This window comes from Hippocampus comes, unplaced genomic scaffold (assembly GCF_001891065.2).
Source record: "Hippocampus comes isolate QL1 unplaced genomic scaffold, H_comes_QL1_v1.1 scaffold156, whole genome shotgun sequence".
Classification (NCBI taxonomy): Eukaryota; Metazoa; Chordata; class Actinopteri; order Syngnathiformes; family Syngnathidae; genus Hippocampus; species Hippocampus comes.
Window position 1 is genome coordinate 2,203,842 of NW_017805744.1, and position 22,285 is coordinate 2,226,126.

Below are 22,285 nucleotides of genomic sequence, written 5' to 3' on the forward strand. Positions count from 1 at the left end.
GTGTGTGTGTGTGTGTGTGTGTGTGTGTGTGTGTGTGTGTGTGTGTGTGGACATTTGTGTGTGTCCGTGCAGGTTGCTCATATCCACTTGGTCTCAGAAGCGGACTGATTTCTGACATTACCGCCTCCTCATATCGTTCATCCATGCTGCGTACATGGAGCCCCACCCTCGCCCGCCTCCATCAGGAGGGTAGGGCCAACGCCTGGAGGCCCAAGGTGAACTCCTTTGCATGTTACTTGTCTTCATGTAAATGGCCAATATGATAAGGAGGTAAATCCGTTTAAGAGTATTGCAGGCAGTATATTAACATGTTTTCGAAGCGATGTTGCCACTCTTTTCTATTGTTATTGTTAACTAACAAAATATCAGCAGAAGAGCGAAAACATAGGCATAAAAAATTAGCATGCAGAAGCAAGTGACCCATCTTCTAACCCCACCGTCCCAAGCGTACCATAAGTCCAAATAACAAACAAAATAAAGTACTCTACCCAATGCACCTCTAAACATATGTATCCCAATGTCATCATTTTTTTTTCATTTAAAGTATGGTACATTGATTATAAAGCAGGTAACATTATTTGAAAAACACAATGAATGATCGAATAAAAAGAGACAAAGTAAATGAACTCATAACATTAAGACAGAAATCACTTGCTTATTGTCAAGAAGTACTCTTCGTGCAGTGTGCTCGTGTTTCAGCATAGCTGGTCTCATTGTTGTCCAGTCTAAAGGCAAACTTCTCCAACTGATGATGATGCAGTGCTGTGAAAAAGTATTTGCCCCTTTCCGGATTTCTTTGTTGTATATTTATCACAAGCAAAGGTTTCAGTTCATCAAACCAATTTAAATATCACGCAGAGACTACCCAAGGAAATATAAAATTACTTTTTCACATAGGGACAGGTAGGTTTGAATTTGTTGTTTGGTGCCTTAATAAATTAAATTTTGTATTTCCTTGGGTTGTCTCTGTGTGATATGAAAATTTGTTTGATGAACCGAAACCTTTGTGTGTGATAAATATGCAAAGAATACAGAAATCAGGAAGGGGCTAAAATACTTTTTAACGGCACTGTGTATTCTTCAGAGATGGTGTCTTTCTTTTGACTCTGTCGCTGCTCTGCTTTGATTATCTTTGTGCTGCCCTCGCCAATTTATCATCTTCCCAAAATGCGAAATTGAGGTATGACCTGTACTGTGCTTGTTATAAAAGATCACGGGTCAAGTTTGTGATCCTTGGCGAGAACTCAAGCACTGCTGGCCAGCTATAACAAACACCAGAATGGTGGCTTTTCAAATGTTGCCAGTGATTCAGTGATTAATCTCAGGATAGTTGTTAAAGGGGAAGTCAAGTCAATTTTTTTTTTTTTTTAACAATATGTTCTATATGAGTTCAGCAGAGAATTCCACCCATTTTTTCCAACTCAAGGGGGGGCCATTTTGTCCTGTACTTCCACTTGCTGTTGAGTGAAAATGACATCACAGTGCCTAAGGGCCCTTAAATAGCTAAAAACTGAAGGCAAGCAACCATTCCCTTCCCTCTTAAAAATGATCTTTCATCATTTTATCCTCAGAGTAACAACCCTCACGAATGGCTGCAAGTGGACCTGACCTCAGTCAAGCGCATCACAGGTGTCATCACCCAGGGGGCGAGGTCTTACTTGACACAGATGATGGTCACAGAGTTCTCAGTGTCTGTCAGTCTCGATGGAGTCTCATGGAGCACTGTGTTGGAGAAGGACTCGCAAAGGGAGATGGTACAACCAAATCGCACATACGTACACTTACAAAAAATAAGTAGATATGAAGTATACTTTATAAAGGACACTCAAGTATAATTATATAAAGTGTACTTTTTCATTCTAAATTGGAACAAATTCAGTTTTAAAAGTATACTACCGGTATATGTATCTGTCTGTATACTGTACTTTTCAGTACAAGCCAAGTGTACTAAAGCATACTTTTGTGAAGTTTATCAAAATAAAGTATTTAAAAAGTACACTTAAAGTATAATGCCTCCGATTTAGTGCCAAAAAAAAAGTTTACTTTTAAAAATCTACTTGAATAAACTACTTTTTGCCAAGGGAGCGATCCATGCCACATTTATACTGTCAAGAGATCCCCCCAAAAAACAAACAAAAAAGCATTAGGTACACAACTGATTGGCTTTTTTCTATCCTTGCGTGCTTCAGAACTCTGTCAAGAAGTGTCGAGTAAGCAAGACTTCTTCTTTTTCTATTTTAGATCTTCACAGGTAACAACGACCCGGACGAAGAGGCCCTCACCGTTTTTGAGCGGGCCCTGTTCGGCCGCTACTTGCGCATCTACCCTCGTGGCTGGATCAACGACATCGCTCTGCGCCTGGAGGTGCTGGGCTGTAACACGCAGCAGGACTTCTAACAAGCAGTTACACAAAGCACCTTTTAGTTGCACATCAACTCTGCGCTAAACGACATGGTATTGCATCTGTAGTTCCTGTTAGAGAAGTGGAACAGATATGTTGTGGAAATGGAAAGAGAGGTTGTTACGTTCAAAAAGCATTTGCCTCGGACATGCCAACATCTTCAGAATGTAAGCTTGTGTAAATATTTCACACAGTAATGCATGTATACTGTTTGAATGATTGTTATATATTGTTGGAAAAGTATGGACTGGACAAGTATGAATGGATGTATATTTCTGCTTTGGTAAAATTTCATATAATGAGTCTTCTTTGCAATGCTTCAGGTGTGACGATAATATAAACAATATTTACACAAACGTGTATACGCGTATATTACATTCCTTTTATTGTTCTCACACACAAACTGCTTTGTCTTCCAAAAAGATAGAAAAGATGGGGGAGATAACAGTTTCCATTCACGTTCAATTCTCCCATGGCAGGAACTTTCTCCCAACTTCGTTCTTGCACATTATCTTTGGTCTTGCGTCAGTTCAAGTGCCCGCTATCCTCGCTGTTCTTTAAATGTTGTTTTGGCTTATCCTGCTCCAGCAGGCCGTCCTGACACACGCAATGAGCGACTGTGCTCTCACATTGTTTCGTGACAAGAAGCGGCCTGGAGGCTTGTGTAAAGAGTCTTTGACCAAGGTTGCATGAAAACATGATCGTGTTTGTTGGTCCAAATTGTTTTTATCACTTTTTTATCAGCAGAGGAAGTTTCCAGGCAGCAGGAGAAAGGGAGAGCAACACAGGACAGGACGTGCATTTGCTCAGACATTGGCAGCAACACATCATGCTTCGCTGATAGGGCTCTGAAAACAATAGCAATGTGTCTATTGTCAACAAGAGAGGGGGCACCTGGTTTTAACACCGACTGAGTGAGCTTTGATGGGAGCATGCAGAGGTCATGACCTCATGCTCAGGTCTGAGCACCTGGCTGCTGTTTGACCTGTGCTGGAAACAACCAACAACACGTGTCAATCAATCTGAAGGCTCCCATTTTTGATGCACACAAAATGCTTCTCATTCCAACTCATTCACTGTTGTGACGTTTTGAAGTCACTCAAGTCAAGGAGGGTTTATCTCGTACTTACCAGGAAGTGCACACGAACATTCGCGTGAAATGCAAGGTCATGATTATCTAGCAAAGAATTCAAGAGAACTAACCGGGATGTTATTGTTTCACAAACATGACACAGTCACACTTTCATGGTAATGGACAAGATAAAATTAACCCGACAGTGAATTAAGACACATAGTCAACGAACTATGGGTAACACTTAAATGCAAATGATTAACATTTTTACGGAGAAGGTTCAGCAATGCAAACCACAATGCATCCTGGTAACCAAAGCGGGGCTGATCTCAAAAGTATAGCATTTTTTTTTCTTTCCAGGAACACTTGACCATTTGTTAAAAACGCATGAATAGTTGAGACCTGTGTTGTTCAAAAAAGTTAATAGCATTGTAAACACATCTGTACATTGGTCTAATATTCAGAAAATCCGTTCCATCCGTTTTCTTCCGCTAATCCAAGGTCGGGTCGCGGGAGCTGCAATTTAAGCGGGTAATTCCAGACTTCCTTCTCCCTATCCACTTCGTCCGGCTCCTCCCTGGGGGATCCCGTGGCGTTCCCAAGCCAGCCGGGAGACAGTCTTTCCAGAGTGTCTTGGGTCATCCTTGGGGCCCTCTCCCTAGTGGGACATGTCTGGAACATCCCACCAGGAAGGCGTCCAGGTGGCATCCTCACAAAATTTTGAAAATTTCATTGAACATGGCCATTGAACCACCAGTAAATTTTAACCGAAAATATTGAGTCACATTCTTAGTAACTGATGGCACGTAGGCCATAGCTCTCAGGCTCCGATGTTTGTTTCACCTTTTTTAAGCGAAAAATTCAAAGATTAAATTTCATTACAAAACAGACAGCATTGGTTCATCATGATACTTAAACCAGTCCTGAAATGTGGACAAACTTGCAACAACAACTGGAAGATCGATTCATAAACACTCAAACAAAAGCTGACAAAAAAAATATCAATGTTCAGATTCACCATCCGAATAACAATTCTGGCATATGTAAAGCGATTTGCCAAGAGTGCATTTTTCATTAGCCCATTCTTTGCATGTCATGTGACGACTAACCCTAAAAAGTCTAAGACATGTTTCCCCAAACTCCCAAGTTTGCTCATACTAGCTCTAGATTAAAGCCTGTCTAACAGAGAATCGTGAATGAGGTATGAAAAAAATGCCTGAATCCGTCCTCTAACAAGTCCGCATGTAACATTTTTATCTTAGACGCTTCTTTCAAAATATATTAAATGTTAACCTTTTTTGACTTTGGGTCATGCAAAATGCTTAATTGGCTCTCATCTCAGCTCACAATGTGCGATTGTCTTCTCGGGCAGGACTCGATTGCTGATCACGCGAGGAAGAAAACTAGCATTTCCCTTTTCAGTTGGTGGAGAAGATGATTGCAATGTGACAACTTACCTGTGGGACAACAAGCCCTCTGCGATTGGCAACCAGTTCAGGGTGTCCCCCGCCTGCTGCCCGAAGTCAGCTGGGATAGGCTCCAGCATGCAAGTCCTCATGAGAATAAGTCGTTCGGATCATGGATGGACAACAAACCCTGATCTCTCTCACGTGTTTTGTTTGGCCTCTTGAACAAGGCAGTGTCAACTGGCCTGTATGGCACAACAGGTATATATTACAGGTGAGTGAGTTGGCCTATTAATTTGAGGATTTACAAGGATGTGCACAACAAATATAATAACATAGAATTTGAAGAATTTTAATCCAAGTCTTGGCCTGAGTTGCATTCGATTTTGCTCGAGTACCCAACTACGTGTCCAGCCACAACTGGCATCGAGTGAGTTTGCGGTATAAGTTAAGATGTGTATGTAAAAAAAAACCCAACTTTGCAACATCATAGAAGTTCTTGAACTCATGGAACTGGGGGTAAGTATTTCCCAAAATGTGGACATCTGTGTGTTCCGATCTCTCACACATGACTGACCTTGACAGTGCAACAGAGTGATTTTTTTCACCTTCCGCTCTCACAACCTTGTGGCTTCCTTACAATATTTCCTGTTGTATGCTCTCTGGTCGCGAAAAGTTCACCAACTCTGGCATTTTTTTTTCTATTGTTTTAGTATGGTATATTAAGTAATAATTACATATTTTACTTTGATCCTGCTCATAGAAATGTATTGCATATGGTTATAATATTGAAGACAGAAAATTGAAGTCATGTTTTCTGTGTTGCAGGCTATATGAACCGAATTCACTCCTTAGTTGCTCATCCAGTCATACATTGGGTGCGTACCCGAAAAAGTTGAATGAACTTTTTGAGGATTGGTGTTAAAAAGATTTTCATTTTACAATGAACGAATGCATTTTCAAATATTCCCAGAGCTACAGTCACCAGCTTGAGTCCTGACTTGGACTGTAGCTGTCCATGATATATGGGTGGAGAAGGCCTTCTAGTGGACAAGTGCTGTGTTACATGCAGCCTTTGAAAAACTGGACAGTTTGTGAACCTGATGCAAAGTAAAATGTAACATACCCCAGCCTCATTTGCCAGATGTGTAAAATACCAGCAGTTTAATTTTAAAGATTAAAATTGGTTGATGCTTTCTTACAGAGCAAACAGGATCTTTTTTTTGTGGGTTTTTTTTTTTGTGCCCATGACTGTGTCCAACTTCACAGGCCGCGTCCTCCCAAGGCTGCATTTTCGGCCGCATTACAACGACTACACGTGGTTCCAAAATTCACATTAAGCCTGTTCAGATTCACCACGGTTTATGCGGTCCACGGAGACTACATGAGGAGGAGCCTTTGAAGGTGTCAAAGGACCCAGTCTGCGAATTGTCTATCTAGAATTCGAAAACCCACATGCGGTCGAGTTACGCTAAAAGTGGCGTGGCACTGCCGAAAAATGCAGCCTTCTGAGGACGCAGCCTGTGACTTTGAAAACAGCAAGTGCGAATTTACCAGAGAATGCTATCAAACACAAAAAGACATTGTGGGCATGTACTATAAATCATTTTGTGCAAGTATTTCAACCTGGCCTCTGGCCTTGTGATTAAAAATTGTGACTTTATGCCTTGTACAGTGTGATCTATTGAAGCATAATTCACCATAACAAGGGAGAGTTATTGAGGACCAGAGGCTTCATTTAACTCAACCGTACTCAACCAAGTACTGTACGTCACTTGGTTGAGGGCTTTGGACCCTACACAGTAAGGGATTGTATTTTGCTTTCCAACTGACACGATATGTCTTTGTGTACTCAAAGTCTTGAGTTAATCTACCCGATTTAATACATGTCTGAAGGACCTCGAGATATATAGTAGAGCATCGTGCCCAATACGTCGATCACGATCGACCGGTAGCTTGCGGACTAGTCCCAAATCCATCGCGAGGGGTGGAGAGAGAAAAAAAAAAAAAAAACAACCAAAATATTTGTTTGTCTCTGTGTGTCTTATGAATTCGATATATTTTTGTGTTGATATATGATATGATATATTGATATGTTTTGTGCATCCTATCAGTCTCACTTACACAAAAAAAGTATTAAAAAAAAAAAAAAACAGGTCACCTTTAACATGCATGTGACCTGCATCACCGGAAGTCGCTAGCGGTCAGCAGTCTGGAACTGCAGCTTGCGATCAGAGATGTTGCGCTATATCTTTTATTGATATCATTATTCTCAACTAGATTTTGTTTCATGTACAATTCACAGAGGGCACTGGCAAAGAATGGGAATCCGGAGTGCCGGGAGAAGTATTTTAAAACGGTACACGTGAGCTACGATCGTTAACACGCTGCAAAAGTATGGCCCATGCCTCCGTGTCAGGTCTCTACAAAGGTAGGCAGTGATTTGCTTTTCACAAACTCACATACTTTTCTGTCTACTTTATTTTTCTTATTGGCCATTATAGCTATTGCTCATCAGGGCATGTGTGTGGAAGTGCGTTCATATGCGCGTAATGTACGGTAATGGGTCGATCGCGGGAGGTTGGTTGATCAAAAAGTAGATCTATGGTCAAAAAAAGGTTGGGCACCCCTGCACTACAGTTTCTCACGAAGAGAAACAACTCAGGACAAAAAAATAACGACAGCAAACATTGTGTTCAGATTAGGTCTTTAATGTTGTTTCAATAGAAAAAAAATGCCTTGTAACACAGATTATGTTGACCATAATAGATTTTCTAGCAGCTTGATGAATCTCAGTTTTAGTAACATTTAGCCAATTGGCTTTATTTATTTGTTTCTGTTTAGATCGTCATATAAAAAGGTGCCTGCAAAGCAAGGATATATATGCAAACAGTTGTAAAGAGAGGCAATCATGGTTTACTACAGCAACCTCTCTGGAGGTTATCACAGAGCCACGCGTGTGTCAACAATAAGTAAAGACAGAGGGCACAGAGAAAAGATCACGAATACAGTAAAAGGCTTGAAATTATAACAGTTACAGCCATTACAATGACAAATAAGCATCAATGAGCCCACAAGGTTTGTCGAACACGGAGCAAAGAGCTATACGGCACGTTGCTTGGATATAGGGAGAAAAAATAAACATTCACCAAAAATGTTTTTTTTTTCTTTCATTTTGGTGATTGTGGTTCTGGCAAAATATTCTTGCTGGAATCACACCATGGCAGTGTGAATGAGGTGCTGTTGGAGAGATTTTTGCAAAGTCATGGCTCAGCTTCATGTGAATAACATGTAGACTTTAAGCGCCTGCTTGACATATTGGTGGTCTAGTTCGCAAACAAACAGTACAAGAGTAGGCAAAAGATTGAGGTCAGTAGATTAGAAAAAAAATGGCACATTTTCAGAGGAGAATAACACATTTTTCTACACTAACTAGTTCTATTTTTTCCAATCATTATTTCCTATGTTAGTTCCAAAAGAGTCAAATGAGGTGAGAGTGACTGATTTGTTCTGTGAGAGGTGTGAATGTCAGCAACTGTTCAATGAAATGTAACTCAACATATTGACTGCACAAGTGATTATATACAAAAGCCCGAAATCTTAGTTCGGCTTCATTTATTCATGTACAGGACAAGTTTAACAATAACTTTGTCCTTTGCACAGCCAGCTTGGATGAATGCACCTGATCTGAGCGTCGCAAGCACCAACGGATAAGGACAACATTTTAATTAAGCGCATGACTTTCCGAAATGAACTACAAAAATGTCAAATTAAATTAACAGTAGTGTTCAGAGTAAAATATGACACGCGTTGGCTAAAGTTAATCATTTAGCTTGACGTGGTGTTAGGAAGTGAAGGAGTCACAGAAATGGACCACAAGCTCGAGACAATAAATCACCAGCTCAGTAGATCGCGAGCCAGAAACCAAAAGCGGTTATTATTCTTGGTTTCATTCTGTGTGTTTGCTTTTGTTTCTCCTTTCATTCATCTAATATGACAATATTGTTTGGTACAGTGGAACCTCCAAAGAGTCGCCACAATATGTTCCGTGTAGCTGTTCAATAGGCAGGCCAAAACCATCAAAGAACCTTGCTTAACTGTACAAGCAGTCATTAAAGTAACAATCCTATCCATCATACAAGTGGAAAAAGTTAAACTTTGAAAAAAATAACAAATAAATTATCTGTACAAATACAATAGGAGCTCCGCAGCTCGCACTGCTCGGCCCTAAATACTGCATAACTAATACAGCAACGCCTTGAGATACGGGTGACCCGACTTACGAGGTTTTTTGAGTTTTGAATGCAAGCGAACAAAAATTTGAGATATGAGTGGTGTAACCCGGCACTCCACTGAATGTTTATTTTAAGCATAATATTATGGAGTACTATTTTTCTTTTTTAAAAAAGCGCATGACAACAGTATTTGTCGGATTTTTTTGACATAGGCTATAAGGATGAATGGCATTACCATACATATCAATGGGGAAAAAGCTGACATGACAGGCGAGCATTTTGAATTACGAGCGTTTATATGGAATGAATTAAACTCTTATCTCAAGGCACCACTGTATTGAGTAATACTGCTTACACTTTAAAAGAACCGAAACAGAAGCATAATATTAGAGGGAAGAGCAAAATCTTCCTACAGTGATACCGACACCCGATGTTGTTTAAATGCTTTATATGCTGGGAAAGATAAAGCCTTGTAAAAACTGTATTGCTCATATTGTAAAGAGGAGCCAGACCTGTCCCGTTCTATGGTGATCATCACACTTTCCATCATTGACATCACGCAAGCATTGGCTGAGGTTGCGTGGGATGTCACACATTTTAAGGATTTCAACCAGGTTTTGCCTGACTTGAGGAATAATTTGGGTTGAAATCCACATGGTTCCACTTTTAGCGTGTTCCAATTTGGTGGTTCCACTGTACATGTACTGTAGCTCACGTTTCAGTTTTCACAACGTGAAAATTCATCCATCTATTATCAGTAAAGTTTAAAAAAAAACACACACACACACACACACACAACTAGTCAAGTAAAGATGATAATACGTATTTTTAATCTCGATTGACAAAGAGAAGGCTATGTTTTGACGAATTAAGTAAGCAGGTATTGAAGTTGGAATTGGTATGAAGTGAACCTGAGCTGACCGGTTTGAAAAGGTAGATTTGTTTTGAATTGAGGTTACTGCTGTGAGTCAAGTGTACTTGTATTACTTGCTCCACTATCCCAAAAAAGAAAAAAAAAAACTGATGTCACAGCTTCCAACAGGACACTATTCACAGCAGCGAAACTAAAAATTAAATGAAAACTGATATTCGTCGGCATAGACCTTCCTGCTTACTGTTCTATTCATTTCAGTAGACTAACAGTAGTCTTCTACAAAAATCTTATCTGTTAATAAGCTAATAATGACAGCAAAAATAAAATAAAATAAAAAATAAATCATTTGCCACTGACTAATTACGGGGATATGCAGCAGAACCTGTTTGCTTTATTTAGAGGACGAGCTAGCTTGTACGGCAAGCTAGAACGAGCTTACAGTGTATGCCTGGTGCATGAAAATCTCATGCAGCCTGTACATTTTAATCTAACCTATGAATGTTTTGTCAAATGGGATGTGAAAATAATATAACACTACTCAGTCAATCTGGCTGCCTATGTTTTTTATGCTTAAATGCATATTTTGGTTCGCCAGATGATTTAGTCCACCTGTTAGAGCACATACCGGTGAATGTACTGTGAATCTCACTTCAGCTGTTTACAAAAATATGTAATTTGTGAATGTTTGAGTCATAATATTAAGCAAATTATTCATCATGAATTAAAATTGATTGACGGTGAAAACCGTACATTTTGGTCGTTCTATTTAAGGACGAGTTAGCTTTGTGGCTAGCTAGAACTAGTTTGATTGTTTCATCACATGGTTTATTTCGTTAGAAAATGATTGTAACGTGAGCTTAGTCCATCTATCTATTGTGTAATCTACACACTCATTTGAGGTTCAGCACTTGTGTCTCCTTTACCGGTTAGGTATCATCAGAAATGAGCGTTGTTATGATAATAATCTATAGATAAAGAAAAAATGTCTCAGAAAAGGTAATCCACCTTATTTCTCAGGGCTCTAGTGTAGAAACCATTATGGGTGTGAGTTCCTGTAAGACACCAGAAGTAGCAATTAGTCATTTGCTACAGCGGCTTTCGTTGCATCGATCATAAGGCCCTGTCACATTTAATCTGTGGCGACAAAGAGCAATGTTTTGAACTTGCTCCCCAGATGAGGAGAGAATGATGTGAGAACCGGTTCAGTTTTCACTGGCTACAAGGAGAGATGAGGAATAAAGAAGGATTAGGCAAAAAAAATAAAAAATCTCTTTTTTGTGGTGGGGGGTCTCGCCGAAACATTCTTTGTGTGTTTTGTGGACCGAAAGCACACAGAGCAGCACGCGCATCAAACTTTATGCTCGCATTACAACAACCACCAGGGAAGCTTCTCCTGTTGCTGTTCTGTATTCACCTCAAATTTCAATCATTTCAGCACAAGCAAATTGTTGAGCGATTCAGTATTTTAATATTAATCTGCATGTAATGTTTTTGTTGTTATTATGTACCGGATTTTTTGGAACACATACGATAGGTGATGTGGTTAGCGTGTAGTGGGAAGTTGTAGTACTGATATAAGATTAAGGGGTCCGACATCTGCTTGAAGGGAAGTAGGACTATGTGACACAGTCTACGCCCACACAGTCTGTGTCCAACCTCTTGACAAAACACGGCCAGCTTTATCTGTCATGATACAACTCAGAGCTTTTGAGATTGCTCATTAACTCGTCACCTGAAGCGACAGAGTGCAGAAAGTAGCTAAACATGCGACTCCTTCTACCCTGCTACAGTAGTAGGAAGCAAGACTCAGCTGCGACAACTGTCATTCCTTATTTGTTTAAGTTTCTAACTGTGATCGAAAGTGTACTCCCGCAACCAGTTACCATGTAAACAAACGACGGTTCCAAGTCAGACTGGAAGCCATGCCCACAATTCACATGAAGGTTCAAGGGGCTTAAGAAGAAGGTGGATATAAGAAGGAATGAAAGGATTAGCAAATAAGACAAAAGAAGGAAGATTAAAGATTTCCTTCTCATCAGATGACCCAGTTCAAATTCACCGTTGAAGAGCATTGTAAAAGGGAAGAAAGAAGAAATTCCCCCTGCAAGGGAAATGTTCCAAGAGGCTTTTAAGTTGAAATGTGGAAAAAAATGGTATCCTTAAGATGACCCTACCTTGATACAATATAGTGACAAACCACAGGGGAAAAAACGAGTATTCATTGATGAAAGCCACGGATTGTCTCGTTATTTAGAAATCTCCGCCCCCAAATCTGAAAACATAAAGTCTACGATCTGAAGCATTTGGAAACTAAATCCAAATTTGAAGCACGGCATGGAATTTCAGTGATTTGGCTTCGTGTTATCTATCAGGCACCCATCATTAAACGCAATATGAATAACATTTTCCTTGTGCGTGCGTAGGAAACACTTCCTCAGTTGCGCTTCTGTCTCCTATGAAGCTGGCTGGTAAAGTAGTTAATGCGGCAAGTATGTTTTTCATACCCCTTTCCCACTGCCGCAAAACAACGGATAAACACGCATTTTTGGGTAGTGGGAAAGGCTCACTGGCCAGTGTTGATCCGTGTCGATCCGTGTCCACCAGCACGCCATGGGAGGTGGGTTGTGATCGCCTCCGATCGTCTCCGCTCCGTATCGCTTGCAGTTTGAAAGCCTATCACGGGATCTGCCCGGTAATTACGTGATGACATAGGGCGGTACGTGATGCGTCATAATATCGTGCGCCATCGGCCTCGTATATAGTACGCCCCCCGCAATTTCGGCCAAAAATTCACATCGTCTACGTTGTCTCAGTAGTAGCAAAGAGTTGATGCTCCGCTGCTTTTCGACCATTTTGAGGACGGTAAAAAGCATGACAAAAGAAAGAACACTCGCTTCCATGTTGCTTTGTTTACCACCAAGAAATCTGTCGCACTATCATCGACACAATCACAGCGTGGTGACTTAACCAGACGCAAAGTGGTGGAAGGGGGCGGGGGGGCACAGAATTGCCTTCTGTTGGTCAATGGGAAAGGGACAATATGCCAATTGGTTGCGTGTCGCCACGGATCACTGCTATCCACTAGTTTCAGTGGGAAAAGGGTATCAGTTGAGGTGAGGCTCATTGTGGTTTTTCCCTCGAGTGATATTAGCAACATAATACAGTATATGCTGTCACGAGTAGAAGCCAATATACCATTGAAAGTACTTTTCGTCCATTTTAAAGGTAATGGGATCAATCACACCTACTGATAAGTAAGTACACCGTGAAAGGATTTATTTTATTTATTTATTTTTTATAAAGTGAAAAAGCAGCGGGCCCCCGCTGTTTGTAGGCTCTAAGGACCAAGCCCCACCACAAACAGCGAAAATCTTCGTAAAATTGACGGCCACGGCCATTATAACTGCATGAACCAAAACCCCCCAAATGATTAAATAAAGAGGGATATGCTGCCAATAAGTGTTTTTCATGAAAAACAAGGTGTGGTTTCTGAATGAAATGAAGTAAAGCAAAAAAAAAACTGTAAAAAAAAAAAATAAAAAAAGTTATTTAGAGATCAGTCCTCGGGTGGCAAACTGCATATATGATCCGTTCCACTCCACATTTGGATCATTAAAAGACATTCTATTTGGACTTTGAAATGAAAGCAAAATATTAACTTGGGTTTTGAGATAAATCCCAATTATAAAAAAAAAAATCTCATTTCATTCCTCTTGGAGGATATTTTGCTGCCTTCTCAGACTGTGTTTTGCTTCATCTCCTTAACTTGTATAGCGGTGAGCCTTCTTATCATCCCTAATCCGGTTTAAAATTCTGTTTCTCTTGAGAAACCACCAAGCAAGGTTCAAGGAGGAGCGTGAAATTAATGGTCAGGCAACAGGACAGTCCCACCAGTGCAATCAGGAGAAGGGAAATCTAAGGATGAGAAATTGTCCTTAGAGAGAACAAATGGGAACATTTTTGTACATGCCATGTATAAAAGTATTGTAAGGTACCGATATAAGTCAGATATGCGTCTCAGCATCAGTGTAGCCGGGCAGCACGTCTCCATTGGAGCAGCTCTTTGGTGTCGGTTGGGCACTGGGTAACATGCGAGTGGTCGTCTCTTCTGGCGCTGCCGGCGTGCTGCCACGCTCCAGTCGGCGGTGTATCAGAGGAACAAAGAACAGCATCACTCCACCGATTATGGGGGGCACACCAGCTACAGAGAAGGCTACTTTGTAGTCTTCCAAGTAGTCGTGTAGCAGACCTGTGAAGTGGAGAGAGAAATGATTGGATGTGTTCAATTAGGGAATTCCCGGTTAATGAACTTCTTAATGTTTTCCTTGTGGTTGTTTGATTTTTGTTTTCCCAATCAGATTTCATCTTCTATGTGCTTCATCTTCTAATTTAATTTGCCCGATGATCAGGACCAGGGGTCTCACTTATCAAAGAGTGCGTAGAATTCAAACTAAAAGTGTACGTACACACAAAATCCAAAAGTTACGTCCAAAAAAAAAAAAATCATTCCTATCACACCGTGCGTACATACATCCACCTGTACCACATTTTCCCATGATAAGTCAGTGAACTTGGAAACCACACGTACCGCCCGCTACATGGCCAAATTGATCCATATTTGGTCAATGCAATAGGCAGGACATGAAAATGAAAGAGCCATGCTTGCCAGCACTTTGTCAAAGGTGAGTGCTGAGCACCGTGGTGGAAACAAGCAAGGGAATATTTGGTGGCCTAAATTGGCATCGCACAAAAAAAAAAAAACACGACAGGCAGGACAGAAGGAGAAAAGAAAGCCTCACACACAAATATATAAATAAATACATTCAACTGCAGCGGTGCAATGGCAGGCACAGCTGTGCACTCATACAGAAGGACACAACTTGGGAACGCAAATGTTGCTCCACTGAGAAAATTAGGCTGTTCAATTTACAAAATGCGTCAACAGTGGTTGTACATGGTTAAAACGTAATGAATCCATTACAGTAAAATCTATTTAAGGAGGGGAAAAAAAAGTGGCCGACCCAGTTGGGTTTGTAACCGCGCTGAGGGTGAACATGCTGCACAGCAGCACAATCGGCGATACTGTATTTGTAGGCTACACTGAAAAAAAGAAATCCATTGGATTTACTTCATTCGGAAATGTAGATCAGTTGCACATGACTAAAATTGTGTTTAACTAACATGTTGAAATATTTTCAATGAGAACAGTAGAAAATGAATTAATCATGTCAACCTCATTTACATGTCCGAATTAAGTAAATAATTTTTACCCCAGTAGATGCATTTAGGGACGTTTTTTTTCTTTGTGTATGGCGTCTTGTCATTATTAGAGACATTGACGCTTGAGAATCCAGAAATCGAAGCACTGTTCTATTATTGACAACCAAACACAACAAGTGCAAAAGCGATGATAAAAGAAAAGTGGTTTTGTGTCCTTTGTTAATTCGTATAGAGTTGCAAGTGGTAAATGCAGGAGAGTTGCTCGATAAAAGCTGGCCAGCCACCTCCTCCTCCACACGCACACGCAGGATTGATCTGGCTGCGCTTTCTTACAATTTCAAGTTTTTTTAGGTTACATACTTTGCACAGGCACTTCCGTACGCATCTCTCAGACCCCTTTTTGTGCATAGGCAGCATTGATAAGAACGACCCCAGCAAACAAATGCACAGCCCATTACATCTTTCAATAGATTAAAACAATCCAAGTTTACAAATACAGGCATTAATTACTTTTAAATTGGGAAAAAAAAATTGTACACCTCGACAAATGTTTAAAACATATTGTGATACAACTTAGATCTTTAAATTGAAAGTGTGAATCCAAACAGACTGTTGTTGCATCTCTCTATTTCGACTGATACTACATCATAGTTCAAGTTAAAAGGAATGGCCAATAACATGTAGGCCCATTCTAACTTCCTATTGCCAGTCGAGCAAGTTTTACAGCTGCGCTTCAGCTGTTCGACACCTCCTCTGTTTACATGTCACTGTCACATGAATTCATGGCACATACTGCAGCGGAGGGAGGTCAACGAGTTCAACACCGCAGCATGTGATTTGAACCAGTTTGTAAAGTCGGAGCGGAAGACTTTTGCTGCCAAGTCCATCCGACTTGTTGCTCAAATCAGTCTACGTGTGTACAGCATCATTTGGACACAGCAATGTCTTATAAATACCGGTACTGTATTGAGACAATTGAATTCTTAAGTTTTCCAAATACATTTTATTTTTTGTTCCAGCGTGACTTGAGTGCAAATCAGCTTGTCCCTAAATGCTTTAAAAACACCTTTAGAATGACCTAAAACATTGATTCGGGGTGTCGAATCCAAATTCACAGTGGGCCAAAATGAAAACCTGGAACACAAGTCACAGGCTAAGTTCAATACTTCAAGAAAAAATGCAATTGTGCACATTTTCCCTGTCAGACGTCATCACACAGCTAAATACATCTGTTCATGACATTTCTTCAGCATCGCCATCTCTCGCCTCAGGGTGATAGCACATGTCTATGAATTCAGAGCAAACCTCACCAGAAAAGACTTGAACTGGCAGCATTTGAAGCGTTTGGCTCTTATGAACTTCACGACTCATGTTATGATAACCTCACTGACATGTGCCGAATCCTGAATGACTCGCCTTTACAGCTGTAGATTTTTCTTGTTTGAACATAGTCTGCTGTAAAAACTAGTCATTTTCATATCCTCTAATTACCTGGAGCTTCTGCTTTACATACATGTCCTTGTACTTGTCGAGGTGTTTAGTTTCATCGTGTCTATTTATGTTTTACTGTATTCTTTCATTACAGCCACCGTGGCACCACAAACAAAACAAGCAGCACTTAGGCACAATCCGGCAGATTTTCTTTTATAGAAACAGGATGAGCTAAAGCAATTAAAACCCTACACACTGGGAAAAAAGTACCTATTTTGTATTTACATATTATTTACAAGTGATTTTGGCTAACTGAAAAAAACGTCCCCCCTTTTCCCCTTTTCCTGAAACATAATCAAATAGTATGTCAGTTGAACATTTTAGTCATGTGCGACCGATGGTTGAATGAAGTGTACAATATTAATCGGACTTCAGGATGTCTTCGTGAAAAAGGTTTTCTCTTCACCTGTGTTTTGTTTTCAGAAAGCAGGCATCGAAGTTTTGGATGCGGTAATATGTTTTACTTGCAGCCATGCATATACAGCTTGTTTAAATGTTATAAATAAAAATATAAAATAATTCATTTTGAAGTGACATTGTTTTAAAGTCTTCTTAAAGGTGTGAAACCCACTGGGAGTAATGTTATCTTTCAAACTGCGTAATAGGGCAGTGTCTTTCCTTACAATAACATTAAATATTTTGGGGGGAAAAATGGATTAATTTTTTAAGAAAACTCATACCTGCAATGCTGCTGCATTTTAATGGTCGTCATCGTGGTGGTACTTGGAACGCAAAATATTTTGGGGTGGGGTGGGGTTTAAAAAAAAAGTCCTCAGAAAGAGCATGCCTGAGCCAATTAACAAATATTTTGTACTTGTTGCTCTTATTAGACGGCTGTAATGACACTAACAGGAAAGGAGATTTGCTTGGAGGAAGTTGGGGATCTGAGAAATTTGCTGAGCACAGTGAGCCTAATGTGCTTCTTTAGCCTAATGACAAACCCTCAAGACACTACATAGTTGGCTGCCATCCCATACCTTCCCACTCTTGATCACTGTACAACTGTACTTCTACCACTCCCCTGTGCCCCCCCCCCCACACACACACACACAAGTCTTTGTCAAGTCTTTTACTTTGCTAATATTGATCAACTGGCAGCTGTCTGTGCATAACAAACTTCAGCATGACAGTGCTGATAAAACAAGTTGAAAAAAAATCTAGTCATTCACCTGCAATGGGTGGACCTGCAGTCATTGGAAGAGACATGAGACCAAGCAGGTATCCTATGGCCTGTGATGCCTGCATGGGCCCAACCAGCTCAAATGCAATGGGAGCCATCATGGTGAGGAAGCATCCGTCACACAGTCCCAGGAATGCACATACGACTATAAGTTCCTCAAAGAGAGAACACTGAGGGATCATAATGGACATGAGTCCCAGGGCTATGAATGATGCCACCTATAAAAGAAAGAAGAAACATGTTACATTGTCCTTAGATTAGTTTATGACCACATTGCGTGCCATTGTTTGTGCAGGTCTATATGTCTTCATGTAAATTGGTGGATTGGTGCAAACTTGAGATCCGCTTTCTGAGCATGTGCGATATTTCCGTCTATCGGTTTGAATTTTAAATACTTTTCCACACTGCAAGACAAAAATGGTTGGTATTTTTATTTCGATTCTGAGTGTTTACCTGTTTCGTTTATTCGTTTAGTACAGTATTCAGGATAGGGTGATAGAAAATTTGACATCTTGCGGCTTGGCTTGGGCTGTGTTTATGTTAGATGTATATACAGTACAGTGGTGCCATGCCCATAACTCAAAACAGGCATATCTCATACAGTATTATCTTTCCCCAGTGAAATGAAGGGAAATGCTATTAATCCAGTCCAGCTTCCCCCTCCCAAAAAAATAAATACATTAAAGTTAAAATGATGTGTTAAGGAAAAAAATACAATAGCATTCTACAAATAGAGTCAAAACAATCAAATAGAATCTAAATAATTAAACCGTTTCAGCACCATGATTTAACGCAGCAATCGAATTCATTGTGTTGCTCCTTCTGGTGCAACTGCCTTTGGCCACCGGAGGGCAATATAATCCAGTCATGAAAACAAATCAAGACAGTAGTACTGTACTTCTATTGCTGCTATAAATGATTCAGTAAATTTTGTAAGATCAATCATGTTTCATAGAGGATGAAAAATATATGCGTGTGAGTAATTCTGTTATCTCTCTAGGTTTGTTACTCCACCGTTTGTGTTCAAATGTCTGTTGCGCCTTAAACCATGCCTATCAGTGTTAACCATGAACACGCCAAATGGCACTTTTCCTTGTTTGTTAGCATTAAGCTTGGCAGATTATTCTGAAGCTAGGATGTTTTTGTCATTAAATACACAATGTGAAATGAATTTTGTCTTATGTTTCATTTGACCGTAAACTTCAACTGGGAGCAGCACTGAACAGCTTAAAGCCTCTTTTGATGAATTGTTCCGTCTTTGCCAAACTGCTGCTTATTGGGAAGTGAGTTCACCGCCACCATACAGCACTCATATTTCAAGTTTGCGCTCGCAAGTCAAAGCAGAAAATCTGCCGAATGACAGATTGCATCTCGAAAAAAAACAATAAATCATGTCACTCGTATCTCAAGGCACCACTGTAGTTGTATTTTACAAGGTTTACTCTCATATTACAATTGCAAGGCAGCTAAGGCTTAAAACAATGCTTGTACAGTTGGAGGTTTTTGACGGCCACACTTTGACACTGAAGTGTATACTTCCATCACTTCATAGAGGGATTTTTCCAAGGTCTACCAGCATCCTATGCAACATATGGGTTTTGACCTTTAAGGTTCCATTATTGCACAGCTGCATGGTTGCATTACAAGCATTAATATGCTTGTTTGTCTGCTGGCATGACACACGAGCAAGTCAGAATTTCAGTTGGCAAAGGGATGCGGCATCTGAAAGACTCAAGCATCAAGAAAGCCTTGTGTGTGTTTGCACATTGTGCCTTCAAAAATGTCTCATTTTGTGTGTTAAATTAAGAGCGGTCTTTCTGCACAGGGCTACAGACTAGCGAGGATGTAATGTGTTCACTTAAATGTCTTGGTCACTAATTTAAGGTGAACACATAAGAACACCTTCAGCAGAAATTGAAAACATCTCTTGGTAACAATAAGTAAGGCACATTTGAGGACAGGAACAAAGTGTTGTAATTTGAAACTCCAAGTATACAGGAGACACAGTGCAGTTCACCTCAAACCCACTCGATTCGGCTGGGCTCTTTCTTTTCTACTCTCTTAGTCGTGACTCAGCCCTAACAATATCCAGCAGTTTTTCATTCTTGGACTCTTGTGTGAATGCAAATTAGGAATGATTTGCAGCCAAACTATTTAAACTTACACTGAATGAACTTTGCTTCAGTGTACCTTGTCGATGCCAAGGGCTCAGTTCAATAAGCAGTTACAAATAAAGTTAATAGTTAATTTGAAGTTACCGATGAAATGTGCAGTTTTAGAAATGCAGCACACTGTGTTCTCATGATCCTCACAATATAGAGGGTGATTACGTATTACATTGGCAATGTATTAAGTTCAGAAAAAGAGACTATAAAAATGGAGACAAAAGTGAAAATGCATGGCCACTAATGACCACAATGTGATCCGAATGCTAAAGATAGGTGTGCATTTAAGCGTAATGTGCAAACACCCCAAAAAGACACCGTGTGTTCTTCTCCTTGAGCACTCCCGCCACCTTCAGCTTGATCGTAAGAAAAAGTCAATAAACATCCCACCAAATGAGATACAGTACAATCACGGATTAAGCTGTGATGGTTTAAGTTTCAACAAAATGTTCAAGTCTGAGACATTCAAACTCTCCACTATCATTCATTTCCCGACCTGCATGTAGATTTTCTTCAGACCTGGGATAAGGTCTCCAACTTTGCCAAAAGTGAGACGCCCCACCCCTGATGACGCTCCAATGCACACAAGGAGCACCCATTCCTTCTCGGTGCCCTTGAACTGCTCCTCGACAAAGTGCATCTGTCACACAAAAACAAAGACAGATGGAGTCATGTTGGTGCGCCGGACGACCGTCACAATGTCATACATACAACCTTCTGGGGAAACATCCTCACATGTTTTGGTCCATACTTAAACAAGTGGATTGTGCACTTGGTCAATTGTCCCACCATAAATCTCAAACATTAACTGTTGGAACAGTATAGCAGGAATATATGTGAATATATATGTTTTTATGGGTAAGAAGCAAGCCACTCTCCCGAAGCCCTAACGCACAACCACCCTCTGATGTCTTTCCTGAACATGCTGAACTATTTGCTCTACTTTGAACGGTTTTGGTATGCATGAATGGCCATTGAACAGGCATGGTTCAGGACACAGAGGGGCCACACAGGAGAGTCTTCCTGAAGTGGTCAAGTCATTACAAAGGCCGGGGCTGTGTTTACACTTGGGCCTGGACCTGAAACAACAGTTCTGGCAGAGGGAGGCCGGAGCATGAACATCCTATATCTGGATACGGCAGTGTCAACTTCACAGCTTTGCACGGCGGCTTTATGTTGCATCCTCAATATGTACTTCCATTTTGTAGATCAAAAGAGAAATTGAAATCAGTGCACTGCAAGTGGATATTGAAATACTACGCTTTCATTGTGACCGTAACAGCTGATGAAAAGTGATAACAGCACTTCTTGCAAACTTTGTGCAGCATAACCCGACAGACGGGAACATATCTGATCCTTACCAGCACACATTCTGGTCCCAAGGCCAAAAGAAAATGACAATTACAACCCCGTCACATTGCAGACTGATAAAGAACGATATGGCATGTGTTGCTTAGCAGATGGTATTTAAGTTCAACATGGAAATATGTTTAATCTCCATGGTATGGAAAAACGTAATCAATAAGGAACAGGCTGAATATTTTTTTTGTCCTGATTTTGAGACAGGTACAGTATAAATAAATATAGCATGCAATAGAACAAGAGCATAATGTTCTTACCAGATGGACATAAGGCACAAAGTATCCCAATACTGCTGTAGCCACTCCAAATGCCCACACTCGGTAAGTGAGGATGTGAAAGACTCGCAGGTTGAAGTACTTTCTGACCCATAACAACGCCTTATGCCACCAGTTCCCACTTTGAGGAGTCACCCCTGCCTGTTTTTGAGACTCAGAGGGGCCCGTCGGTCCCATGCAAAGTCCAGCTGGTAGCAACGGCTTGAATGTTAATGCCAGCAAGGCTTGCACAAGCATGAAGAGGCTGAGGATCTGGAAGGTTCTGCTGAGTCCCAGCGGCTCCACTACTTTGTTCAGCAAAACCGGGAGACCCATGGAGAAGAGGCTGGCACCTGCCGTCACCACGCCATTGGCAAAGCCCAGGCGCTGGCGAAAGTAGTGGCCGAGGATGACCAAAGAGGGTTGGAAAGCGAAGGAGGATCCGCAGCCAAACAGTATGCCATAAGTAAAATAGCGGAGGCTCAAGGAGCTAGAATAGAACAAACAAACAAAGGCAAATTAATTGGGTGGCATCACAGAATGATTAAATCACTCATCTACCATTTTTTTTTCATGGAAACATATTTTTAAAGATTATTTTAAATGATTGTGCAACATGGATACT

General features: G+C 40.5%; 2 protein-coding genes and 1 long non-coding RNA gene across 9 annotated transcripts in view; 1 reads left to right on the forward strand and 2 right to left on the reverse strand.

Annotated features, from left to right (window-relative positions):
* Positions 1–22,285, forward strand: part of f8 (coagulation factor VIII, procoagulant component) — a 38,593-nt gene that overhangs the window by 15,270 nt on the left and 1,038 nt on the right. For 5 of the 6 annotated variants that reach the window (XM_019883909.1, XM_019883910.1, XM_019883911.1 and 2 more), the window contains exons 25-27: positions 73–215; positions 1,572–1,754; positions 2,242–2,757. In XM_019883909.1, the coding sequence (XP_019739468.1) occupies positions 73–215; positions 1,572–1,754; positions 2,242–2,397 (482 nt within the window). In that variant the 3' untranslated portion in view covers positions 2,398–2,757. Of the gene's footprint in view, positions 1–72; positions 216–1,571; positions 1,755–2,241; positions 2,758–20,115; positions 20,122–22,285 lie in introns of those variants that run through there. The other variant, XM_019883913.1, reaches the window with a different exon arrangement.
* On the reverse strand, positions 2,629–4,563 carry LOC109524232 (uncharacterized). Its single transcript, XR_002169927.1, has 2 exons — positions 3,135–4,563; positions 2,629–2,998 (listed from the first exon to the last, which is right to left on the reverse strand). It is a non-coding gene; the product is annotated as an uncharacterized LOC109524232 (long non-coding RNA).
* Positions 8,053–22,285, reverse strand: part of slc16a2 (solute carrier family 16 member 2) — a 28,146-nt gene continuing 13,913 nt past the window's right edge. Inside the window, exons 3-7 of one of the 2 annotated variants that reach the window (XM_019883925.1) lie at positions 21,664–22,150; positions 20,541–20,684; positions 17,869–18,097; positions 13,984–14,237; positions 8,053–9,862 (exon numbers count right to left, since the gene is read on the reverse strand). In XM_019883925.1, coding sequence (XP_019739484.1) covers positions 13,993–14,237; positions 17,869–18,097; positions 20,541–20,684; positions 21,664–22,150 — 1,105 coding nt within the window. In that variant the 3' untranslated portion in view covers positions 8,053–9,862; positions 13,984–13,992. Of the gene's footprint in view, positions 9,863–13,092; positions 13,904–13,983; positions 14,238–17,868; positions 18,098–20,540; positions 20,685–21,663; positions 22,151–22,285 lie in introns of those variants that run through there. The other variant, XM_019883924.1, reaches the window with a different exon arrangement.